A 10,544-nucleotide genomic window follows, 5' to 3' on the forward strand; every position below is an offset into this window, starting at 1 on the left:
GTAAATAAAATTTTGTGAGGGCCTCCTTAATCAACAGAGCATTAGCTTTCTTTCAGAGCCACTCTTTTTAAACACTATTATTTAAATTTATTTTATCATTATGTTACTGTACTTGTATCAAAACTCTATCAAATTGCATGATATTACAGCCCTCAGATCTGGCTCTGAAATAAGACCTATGCCGCACGCAAAGGCACAAATAAAATATATTTTACAGAGATGTATGTTTATTCTTCACCTTGAGAAAGTTTGTGATGAAGAATAATTAATTTTTTTTTCTTTATTATTGCCTAGGTAAGCAGGTGTAAGGAAATTGTCAGAATTAAAAACAGTATAAGTAAAAGGATATGCTTTTTAAAGTGACCATCTGCTTATTCCTGTTGACTTTGTGGTATCTAATTCCTTTCAAGTTGCACTAGGTTGCCGACTATCTCTCATGAAGTGAGGGTTGGTTCATTTTTTTTCTTATGCAGAGAGCCTGAGTGAAGCATATAATTAGTTAGTTTACTTATATTCTCAGCCAGATAAAGAACTTTTAAATTTTCTTAAGCCATTTTTGCTGTATATATTGTTTTTAATAATTTCTGAGAAAATATGACTTTTTCTTCATCAAAATTAAAAGCAGTTAGAATGGATTCATGTTCAGTCGCAAAGGAAAACCGGAGTTTGAATTTGTTTATTGTCAGAAAAATCAATGAAGAAGGTGAAAGAGTAATAAAAAAAATTTTTGATGTAGGAGCGTGCTTTACAAAATGTGGAATGCTTTTAAGCCAGTAGCTAATTAAGGCCTGTTTAAATGGCCCATCAGTTCTATAAACGCGGGCCGCTGGCACTCTGTCAAAGCTTTCTGTGTTTCCTATATTTCCCTGAGGCTATTTTGCTTTTGAGCGCTTATTTTTCTTATACTTCATGTCACGAACTTAATTGAGACACAGAGTGATGAAAACATAGGTGAACATGTAACCACGAGTCTTTAATCATAATTCATATTTTCGCTCTCGTTTATTTTACTAACTAATCTTCTCACGTTTCTTTATCAAGTTACATCCGGCTACAGATCGGTGATACCCAACTGTTTATCTTTCTGGCCAGGAATGAGAGCATTTAAACTGAACTCCAAAATAAGCGCAATTGCGGTACCAGTTGTTTGCATTTATTGATAAGTTTACTCTCATTTGGAGGTTGCACCTTTTACAACAGAAATTATTTGAACCGCAACAAAGCAGGCAAAACAACTTCTTAGGCCCAGAATGGTTCTTAAATCAAGAGTCAGAAAGAAATGTTCTATGGACGACTATGTCAGAAGAAGTTAAAACAACTCAATTAAAATCCTGACTGCACATAATTAATTCATCGTAAATTGTTTCTCCTGGGGTTCTTCTTTTAGTCTGAAATTTAAAAATTTGAAGAATGATGATCTCCTCTAGCGATTCGGTGCATCCATAACTTTTTTTATTCACATGCGAGGTGATAAGGAAGCAACACAACAATCATAATTGTAATCATGATATTGCTTATTAGACAATCAGGTACAGAAGATAGAATAAGTCACTTGGAAAAGCAAGCAATGGATCATGAACGATTTAAGTTTCAAGTTCTGAGTTCACCTTTGAAGTTTATTAGAGCCAGCTTACACCATAATAATGTAAATAAGAGTGTGGAGATGTCATATGTCCTTGCTAACAGTTTTATAATTATTTTAAAAAAGATAATGCTGTACATCAGAATTTGCGATCCCCCTTGTTCAGCAAATGGGTCTGAAGTTATTACATGACGGCTGAAGTTGTCCTTCGGTGGCATGTTTATTAAATGGAGGATTAGATGGAGACCTTGAGTTCCTTTATTTTGTTTTTATACTAAGATCCCCATTGCAAGTTTTTTATCATTTTAACTTTGTGACTAAATTCAATGATATTGCTGGAAGTTTCCGTTAAAGCTAAATTCCTGGTTGTACATCGTTACCTTAGCAAGAGAGTTTCATTTATCTCTTGGAGAAAAAAACGTAGAAAGAGAACTAGAGCTAAGTTAAGGGAAGAAGTTTCGTGGTAAGTAAGATGAGATTTCCAATCAATTTTAGTCAACTTTATTTGAGCCCTTGAGGAGATGTTTGACTTGCAATGTTAACCTTGCGAGCCAAGCAATTACTATCAAGATGTCAAAAATTTTAGAAAAGAGTTGAAAAAGAGCCTTTAGCTGAAATTTAAACTTTCATCTCATTCGGATGAGTATGAAGAACGTGGTCCTTTGAGGAACAAATCGCTCAGATTGAACAACTTGCATAATTTGTACCATGAGGCTCTCCTGATGAAATACACACCACTTTCATCCTTTACTATCGTGATCCTTGAAAGAAAAACACAGATCACCGACAGAAAATTGCGAACACGATTAATCTATTTTATTTTCCCGAAAATTGAACTAGTTGTTGACAGCAGATGACCATTTAATCGAATCTCGAAGTGTTACTACTACACAGAGTAATCGTTAATTTGTTGGAAGGAAGTTTATTTTTTGCTTTTGAATTTCATCTCAGTTCGTTTTAGTGAATAGTAATGGCCTTTAAAATAATACCAGTTGACTCCATCAGCATAGGAAGCATGTGCACCATTGAGGTACAATCCGTTCAGATTGGATGCGTGACAGTTCTTGTACCACCACGCACCCTTGAAGACTTGGGCGCAGTTGTTACCACGTCTATCATTATCATGATCTTTCGTAGTAAATTGCATATTACTGAAAAGAAAATTACAAATGAGGTTAATTTCGTTGTGTGTCTTAAGTAAATTATCTAACCATATAACGTCTGGGGCACGTTGGGAGCAGTTTAAATAGAGAAGTGGACAAACGAACAGGAAGGCAAGGAGACATGCTCAAAGAAATAAATGTGCAAAATGATAGGTGATTGTATAGAAGGAGAGACAGTCAGGTGACAGACAGACAATCAGACGGACGGACAGACAAACAGACACGCAGGCAGATGGGTAGGCAGGCACACACAAACAAACACGCAGGCAGGCGGGGAGACTGGCATTAGATTATGGAAAACCATGGAAAATAATTATAAGTGAGAATAAAGTTTGCAAGGTGTGCTGCCCTCATTATCCTGTCTTCAGCAATTTAAGCTCTAGTTTTCCCGTGCAAGGGTCCCCATCAACACAAAGAACGTAGAAGGAAAATGTTCTCAGACTTTGTAAATCTGAAACCAAATTAAAGTTCTTGGTCCTGTTCCTGGCAGTCTTACCTCGTTTTCGGCCAAAGCGAGAGAGAGAGGAGTAGAAGTTAAACTTATGCTTTCCAATTTTAATAGTAATACAATTAAACAGTAAATGGTCTGAGCTCACGCGCAAAAGTTAAATGTGAAGTCTGATCGTCTGGATAGGAATAACGTTGAGAAGAACGTTCGTCGAAGAAGGTGACTAATGTTTTGCCTAGTTCCCATAACATCTGAGAATAACGAACAGTTGCATGGGCCAGAATTTTAACACACGAGAAATACCTCCTCATTTGACTCTAAAGATGACTTTCCCCCAGGTTGTGTTAGCCATTACTACCGACAACAAACCCTTTTAGGACTACTCTATCCCGAACGATCAGAAAACACAGCAAACCAGTAAAGAGGTCAGCCCCAGGTTGACAGAAAGGCTGCGTTATAAAATATACTTGTACAGATGACGGAGCCCTCTCTAATTTCAGTTCAGTCCTAAAAAACCATTTCTGCTTACTTATGTCTATTGGTCATAGCGTCACCAGCCGTGCCACTGTATCCTCCAATCAAAAGCCTGTATTTATCTGCCTCACTTGTCACCTTAAAAGTCGTGTACTCAGCGTACTTGATGTTTCCATCAAAGTCTTCCAGGTCAACTCTGAGCTTGACGTCATCAGCAGCAGTCAAACGGTGAAGATTGTCGTTTCCGAGCCAGAACTCTCTGTTCAGATTTCCAAATCCTCTTTTGTAGGATTCCCATCCAAGATAGAAGTCAACGGAGCCATCCAAACGTCTCTGAAAAACGGTCCAACCCCCACCATCGGTATCCATGTCACATAACACTTGAATTGGTTTGCCGCCATCTGGATTAATGGTGTACTCGCCACTGGAATTATAACCATCTTGAAGCAGTTGCGTACAGCTCTTGGGCCCTATTTGTCATATGAAAAAGTAAAAGGACACATTTTTCGTGCAAGAAATCAGGTCAAGGATCAAATAGAACGATTTTCAAGTGAGTAATCACAGGTAATCCTGGACTGTTTTGTTTTTCTTTACTGCGACCCACTTTCTCAACCAATTAGGGCTCAGTTGTTAAAAAAGCGGATAACACCTTCTTAGAGATAAATCGCTATCCATTGGATAGGTGTTTAAAAAAAAAAAAGTTCTGCGCTATTCGCCGGACAACGACTTATCCAGTGGATGGCATTATCCATCCGAGAAACCGGTGCAGATGCAGAACTAAAACTGATCACGGCTTGGTCGCCCGCGTTTTCCTTTGCTTTGGTAGTTTGTTTGTTTTTACCTTTGTGTTCTCATCATCTTAAAATAATTTTCCTTTCTTCTTATTTGCCGTTAGGATTATTTTTATTTTGGTTGTACGAAACTCGTTCTAAAATTGCTCTTTATATAATAAAGGGTTTCTAAAGTGCCATACCCATTAGCTCATGGCGCTTCACAACACTTTTCGGGGGACTTTGGCCAGACTGTGTTGAGCTGTTTACAGTTTTGAAGGAAATGATGCATCATAATGAACCATATGTAATACTTGGAGCTGCGTTCCCTACCCTTTGCGAGAAGTGCACGGGTTCGTTAACATCCCCTGGTAACGAGTACAGAGAAGATGCAGGAACGGGACCTGCGGTTTTTCGGCCTCATCCGAGAAGACTAGAATGTTTAACCATTTAAAGTTCATTTTATAGCAAAGGCAGGACATTCTCCTCAGTGACTTTAAGACCCTGACTGTTGGTCTGGTCTGAGGCTTGAACCTTCGACTTCCCGCACATCATTCCGGCGCTCTACAACATGAGCTAACCAGGCGAGGGTTTTTTTATATTGTACTTACGGCATAGTTTTCCTGAATAGCCATCGTCACAATTGCATCTTATTGTGCCGTCCTTGTAGTTGGGAATGCATACTCCTTTGTCGCTGCACAGGGAAATGTTCTCTTCACAAGCACTCTATATGGAATAGATTATTTTAGAGAACCTTTTTTCTTTCGTTATTTTCTTGCTGTCTCAAAGAGGAATTTTGTGGAAAATTCTGATAAAAGTAGGAGGTGTTTCGAGTTTTAAACTGTTCATTAATACGGTCAGCTTTGATGACTTCCAGCGAGAGTAACATTTTCGTTTCCCTTAACAAGGACGAAGTTATGACTTGACTAATTCTATACTCGTACTTTATAGTTTGGTGATGGGTAGGAATGTTTGTAAAAATAAGTAGAGGTGCATTTTATTGACTTGTTTGTGGTTGTTGCAAATTTTCAAAAACTCGTCTAAAGATTTTTCGACAATTCGGACATTTTCCTACCACGCAAATTTAAGCGACGGGGAATCGTTACTCTTTCCAGCTGTCCCCTAGGATTCCTTCGTTTCATTGGTGAACTATTTTGGATTAACTGTGACAACACCAGCATAAAAAAGTCTGGCGTTTCCACGAAAATATTTTCACAAAACCGACTGCTAAAATATTACCGTCAGTGAGAGTAGAATGAACGGGAGAACCGCTTAGAATAATTCTTAGATAATAAGGGGAGTGTTTCAAATCTTTTAAGAGGCCTAAAACGTCACTTTTTTTTATACGTTTTGCATTTTTCCTTGTAATTATAATCAATCAATCGGAACAACTCTTGTTTACATCTACAGCCTTGAGTATCCAAGGTCTTAAGTAGATCTCATTGCTGAATCGGTGCTTATTCTTTGTTATGTGCTCTGATTTTCTTTCCATTTTCTTTTGTTTGGTTAAGCTTTAACTTTTGCAGCTTTTTCATTTTTGTTTGGATGCTTTCAAAAAATGAAGCACTCTCTTGTACCACGTACTTTACCCTACAGAAATTTAATTTACCTGTGGTCCTCGGTAAATAAAGTCTTCATCTTCGGTGAAATTAACAATCCCAGAAAATCGATCAGAGTCGCTCAGCTGGCACTTGAAGTTCTCCCCATTAGTTTTCGTTTTTCTAAAGTTATAAGACTTACATCGTACTTCTCTGACGCACTCAAACTGGCAAACAGTTTCAGAATTCACCTCGATTTCTTTTATGACGCTTCCATTTAGCTTTTTCCCCTCTACTGCCTTAGCAAAGTTTGTGGCATCCCAGTCTAGCTCAGAAATACGGCTTACACCGGAGACAGCTTTGCAGACGAGAGTTAGTATCCAAAGCTGCATTGTCAGATGTTGAAGAGTTCAGAAAAGGTAGAGGTCTGTTTTCATCGAGTGGTATTCGCTTACCGCAGTCTGACAAAAAATTATGAAACAACCAAGTAAATTATGCATAAGTGACGCTCGGTAGGTAAGCATAATCTACAATAGCTTGCCATGCCATCTTTTCAAGTTAAGATTGTAATTTTCGCCGTGTGATTGAAGCTCTGTCAAATGCAGAAAATGCTGATAAAAATGTAAAGTGAAGTTTTGCGTTTGAATTCTCAACGATCATAACTTTTATTCACACCGGTTAGTTCCCCATCTGATTTAATTATATTCACCCTTGAGTTGGGAAAAGACTATTTGTTGTGAAGCTCTCTTCGTGAGACCTAAATTGATTTATTATTCCAAACATAAAATTAAAACATACCAAATACGAGGCTGGAAAAGTGGCTTTTCAATTGGGTGAAAAAGAATCGCAGAAAAATCATAGTTTTTAACACCACCTTCCAAGCCATATGCTAACGAAGAGATTATGGAGAGATGCTAATCATATGTGCAGAGTTCGAGAGTAGCTCGCTTGTAGAGAACTTATTCAGGGCTCGTAAATGCGCGAAAATTACAATCTTCACGGCCAACTTTTCTGCATTTCAATCCACAAAAAAATGTGTCTCTCGGTTCTATAGTAGTTTACATCTAAAAGAAAGATGAACTCAAGCCACAATTGAGTACCTCTCAAACAGCTAAAGGCATTACAAAAAGTGAAACTGCTCTTAATTTTTTTATTTACGGTGCAAAGTATCTTAATAACTAACCTCTATTGCAAAGAATTATATTCGATTCTTGATTTTCATCTCGGTGCGTTTTAATGAATAATGACGGCTTCGAAATTCTACCCAGATGACTCCATTACAGTAAGAACTACTCAGGTGTAATTCATTTTGATTAGAGCTATGGCAACCCTTGTACCACCAAGCTCCTTTATATTCGATGGCACATTTTTTTTTAACATAATAATCAGTATCTTCATCCTTCGCTTTAAACTTTATGATGATACAAAAACAAAGAACAAATATGATCCATAAGAATTAACAGTTAATCCATGCACAGATGTTTGATATGAGATGACAACTAAAGGTGCGACAAATAAGATGACTGCAACAGGGTAAAAGCAAAGTAAAATACGTAAAATGCACGCAGATTTGTGTTTCGTGCTTTCCAGTCTTTTCAGTTGAATTGAGGACAAAGTAACACTCGGTATAATGTTTGACCATAGAAACACGTGTCTCCCCTAACTCTAGACTCAGATAATCCAACAATTCAAGTTATAAAGATCTGTAACAAAATCAATCAGCATTTGAAAGAGCATTGCCAATAAAACACACATATAAGTAGGTTCTACAACTGACAAAACTGCGCGGCTGTCAGGTTGTTTCCCTCTCTCCTGTTCAATCTGGTTGTCTGCTGTCAGCATCTATAATTATGACAGAAAATCCAGTATCCAAAAAGTATGAACAAAATTTACGCGTTCTGTATTGAAATTTAAAGAAACGACGACGGAAACAGGAGCCACGGAACTCTTAGAGCAAAGGATAGAACTTTGAACGGATTGAACGAATGAGGTTTTGAACGGTTGAAATACGAAAAAAACGAAATAAGTAACCTATGAACCTGGTGGTGCAATTAATAACAATACTAATGATAATAACAATAATTATTATGATAATAACAATAATAGTTGTAATAGTAAAAATGATATCCAAAGAGGAAACCTTCTGTTTTATAACATGGAGGGAAAAAAGGCGCAGGAACTTTCTACAGTCACTAACACTCGAAAGGTCTCTAGCAGTCGGTGAGATTAATTCTGCAATGCCTACTTCTGGTGCACAGTTTATTACAAATTTGTCTGTCTTGACTCTATTTGAAGCTACATATTAAACATTCATTTAAAATTAGAATATTAACGGTTTTCGTTCATGCATACTGCTGTGGTGAGTGTGTAATTCTTTTTTTCTCACAAACAGGTCTCATATATCTGCACCAATTAATTTACACTTAATCGTTTCGTTTTTCCACGTGCATCATTACTTTAGCTGCCATTTATATATCATGTTTCACGCCCTTTTAGCAGTATGTCTTATTTTGCGTCGATGTAAACCTTTTTCCTACGAGTGTTTCGTGTCTTGTATATTCCCTCAGCATTTTGGGAATTATTTATGTCTCGTGGTATCTTCGCATTTAATTTTCACCTCTCAAATGTTAGCACATTTTCGTAAAAGTCGTTTTCCTGTTCCTTAGAAATTTACTTCTTCTTCATGCACGTGTTAAGAGTAGTTAAATAGAATGCTGAGTAAAAGCTTTTGAATTAAGCGGGCCATTGCCCCCTTAAATTTTACTCAACGAACCCGTACAACTCCAATACTTTGTGGTCCACGTGAATTGTACTTGTCATTGTCCTTTGTGTATCTATCTATCTATCTATCTATCTATCTATCTATCTATATATATATATTACACTGGTTAAAACACTAGGCAATTATATTTTAAAATGTACTTACTGCATGGCTGTCCATAATACCCTTCGCGATATCTTCACTGTGCAGTGTTTTCCTGATAGTTGGAAATTCACAACCCATTGCTACCACAAAACGAATCACTCATCTTACAAACGCTCTGCTGGAAGAAAGAAAATACCGTAGAGTTATTATCGTTACTGTTCTTCATATCGTTCGATCTTATCATTCTTCTGAATAATTAGAATTAATTTTTAGGGACAAGTTTAAGCACTGCGCAACGATAAGGAATCGCTATCTGACTGAAGAAATTTTTATTCACACATTTATGAGGATTATTTTGCTAAAAATGTGCGCTCTTGGATCGTGCGTGGTTATTTTTATTTCAATTTCATTTGCAATTTTTATTATTTTTTGTTTGGAAGCTATCGGCTCCTTTCACCTTTCCATGAATTCCGTAAAAAATCTATCTAAAATTGGTTAACGATGCGAGGAAAGGAAAGATTTCTGCACAGCCCTATACTTAGTTGTACACACAGTTCTTGGATAAAGAAAATAATACCGAAAACGATAGATTACCTTAGGGATTACGGCTTTGTTTTACAATTGTAGATTCGGTAAAATTTTTGAGTCAAACAAACCGATCAGAGTAGCTCATGCAGTTGACATTCATATCTCATCCTCTTTTTACTGGGGCCAAAGTTTTATGACAGGCATGACCTTTCATCCTCAGAGTGCAGTCGATAAGAACTCCCTGAACTAACCTCTATTTTTTCTAAAAACGCTTTCATTGAGGCGTCTTCCTCTTATTCTCTGGCTAAGTTAAAAGCTTTAAATTTGGTGTTAACATTCGATTGTCTTCGTTTGTGAACGAAACAAATCATCAGGAAGTTAAAAGGAATTGTACAATCATGCCTTCCTTCACACACACCTTCAACGTGACGAATAGTACACCTCTGTTAAAGTTTCCTTACCTTGCAAAATGTAAAAAATAAAATATAATGACTTCACATCCTTTTTCAAATAAAAAACTTGCACAAATTGCCTGATTATTTCTCGTCCGTCTTCATTTAAATATTGGCATCGATTACCTTTTCCTTTTAAGAACAATGTAGTGTCGCGTTATGCGTAATTTTGTTAATCCCCTGAGGGTTTAACAAACCTGTTCTTTGCTGATTTGCATCTTGCGACGAAATAACTGAGAGCAGAAATTCGAAATGTTAGGACAAAGAAAGGAGGCAAAATATTTATGTTAGGGCTACGAGGAAAGGGGTTAAAAATGGGTAAAGTTAAGTTACATGCTGGTCTTGTCATGTCCCACACAGTGGTATTACACAGCTTAAACTTTGTAGTATCCGCTGGTTTTCCTTTCCTCCTTTCTTTTCTCTATCAGGAGAGTCAATGGCTCTAAATGGATTCTTCCGAAAAATGACTGAACTTACAGAAAATATTCTGTTTTACAGCAGACAGGTCAGACATCAGTGACACTTACTATTTGGAGCCGATTCACAGGAAAACACCGAGACTCATCGAATATTGTTACGTAATAAGAAAATAGTGAAGCAAAGCTGAAAGATGAAAGCTAAACAGACAGATTTCATGTGGTAAATTTAAAATATTTTGTGAGCCCGATGAAACTATACATAGCAACGTCATAAGAGTGCGACCGAACGCCCGTGCGATGCCCG

General features: G+C 37.1%; 1 protein-coding gene across 4 annotated transcripts; it reads right to left on the bottom strand.

The window, feature by feature from the left end:
• Positions 1 to 2,425: 2,425 nt before the first annotated feature.
• LOC131785505 (ficolin-1-like) lies at positions 2,426 to 10,056 on the bottom strand. Of its 4 annotated transcripts, none has more exons than XM_066171150.1 (7): positions 10,019 to 10,056; positions 8,902 to 8,953; positions 7,753 to 7,817; positions 6,047 to 6,436; positions 5,049 to 5,163; positions 3,723 to 4,137; positions 2,426 to 2,733 (listed from the first exon to the last, which is right to left on the bottom strand). In XM_066171150.1, exons 4-7 carry the CDS (start codon positions 6,365 to 6,367, stop codon positions 2,505 to 2,507), a joined length of 1,080 nt encoding a protein of 359 aa, XP_066027247.1. In that variant the 5' UTR covers positions 6,368 to 6,436; positions 7,753 to 7,817; positions 8,902 to 8,953; positions 10,019 to 10,056; the 3' UTR covers positions 2,426 to 2,504. The 4 variants fall into 4 exon arrangements, with proteins under 4 accessions (XP_066027247.1, XP_058958388.2, XP_066027242.1 ...); XM_059102405.2 differs by lacking the exon at positions 10,019 to 10,056 and adding an exon at positions 9,788 to 9,834 and having other exon boundaries at positions 6,227 to 6,436; positions 8,902 to 9,016; XM_066171145.1 differs by lacking the exon at positions 10,019 to 10,056 and adding an exon at positions 9,788 to 9,834 and having other exon boundaries at positions 8,902 to 9,016.
• Positions 10,057 to 10,544: the final 488 nt, after the last annotated feature.

The sequence above is a fragment of the Pocillopora verrucosa genome, chromosome 1 (assembly GCF_036669915.1).
Source record: "Pocillopora verrucosa isolate sample1 chromosome 1, ASM3666991v2, whole genome shotgun sequence".
Lineage (NCBI taxonomy): Eukaryota > Metazoa > Cnidaria > Anthozoa > Scleractinia > Pocilloporidae > Pocillopora > Pocillopora verrucosa.

Excerpts from the sequence above, each read along its gene's own strand:
- LOC131785505 (XM_066171150.1), bottom strand. The coding sequence starts at position 6,367 with ATGCAGCTTTGGATACTAACTCTCGTCTGCAAAGCTGTCTCCGGTGTA. Across the intron at positions 4,138-5,048 it reads CTATTCAGGAAAACTATGCC|GGCCCAAGAGCTGTACGCAA; the intron begins GTAAGTACAATA and ends TATGACAAATAG. Across the intron at positions 2,734-3,722 it reads GCTATGACCAATAGACATAA|TAATATGCAATTTACTACGA; the intron begins GTAAGCAGAAAT and ends TTTTCTTTTCAG.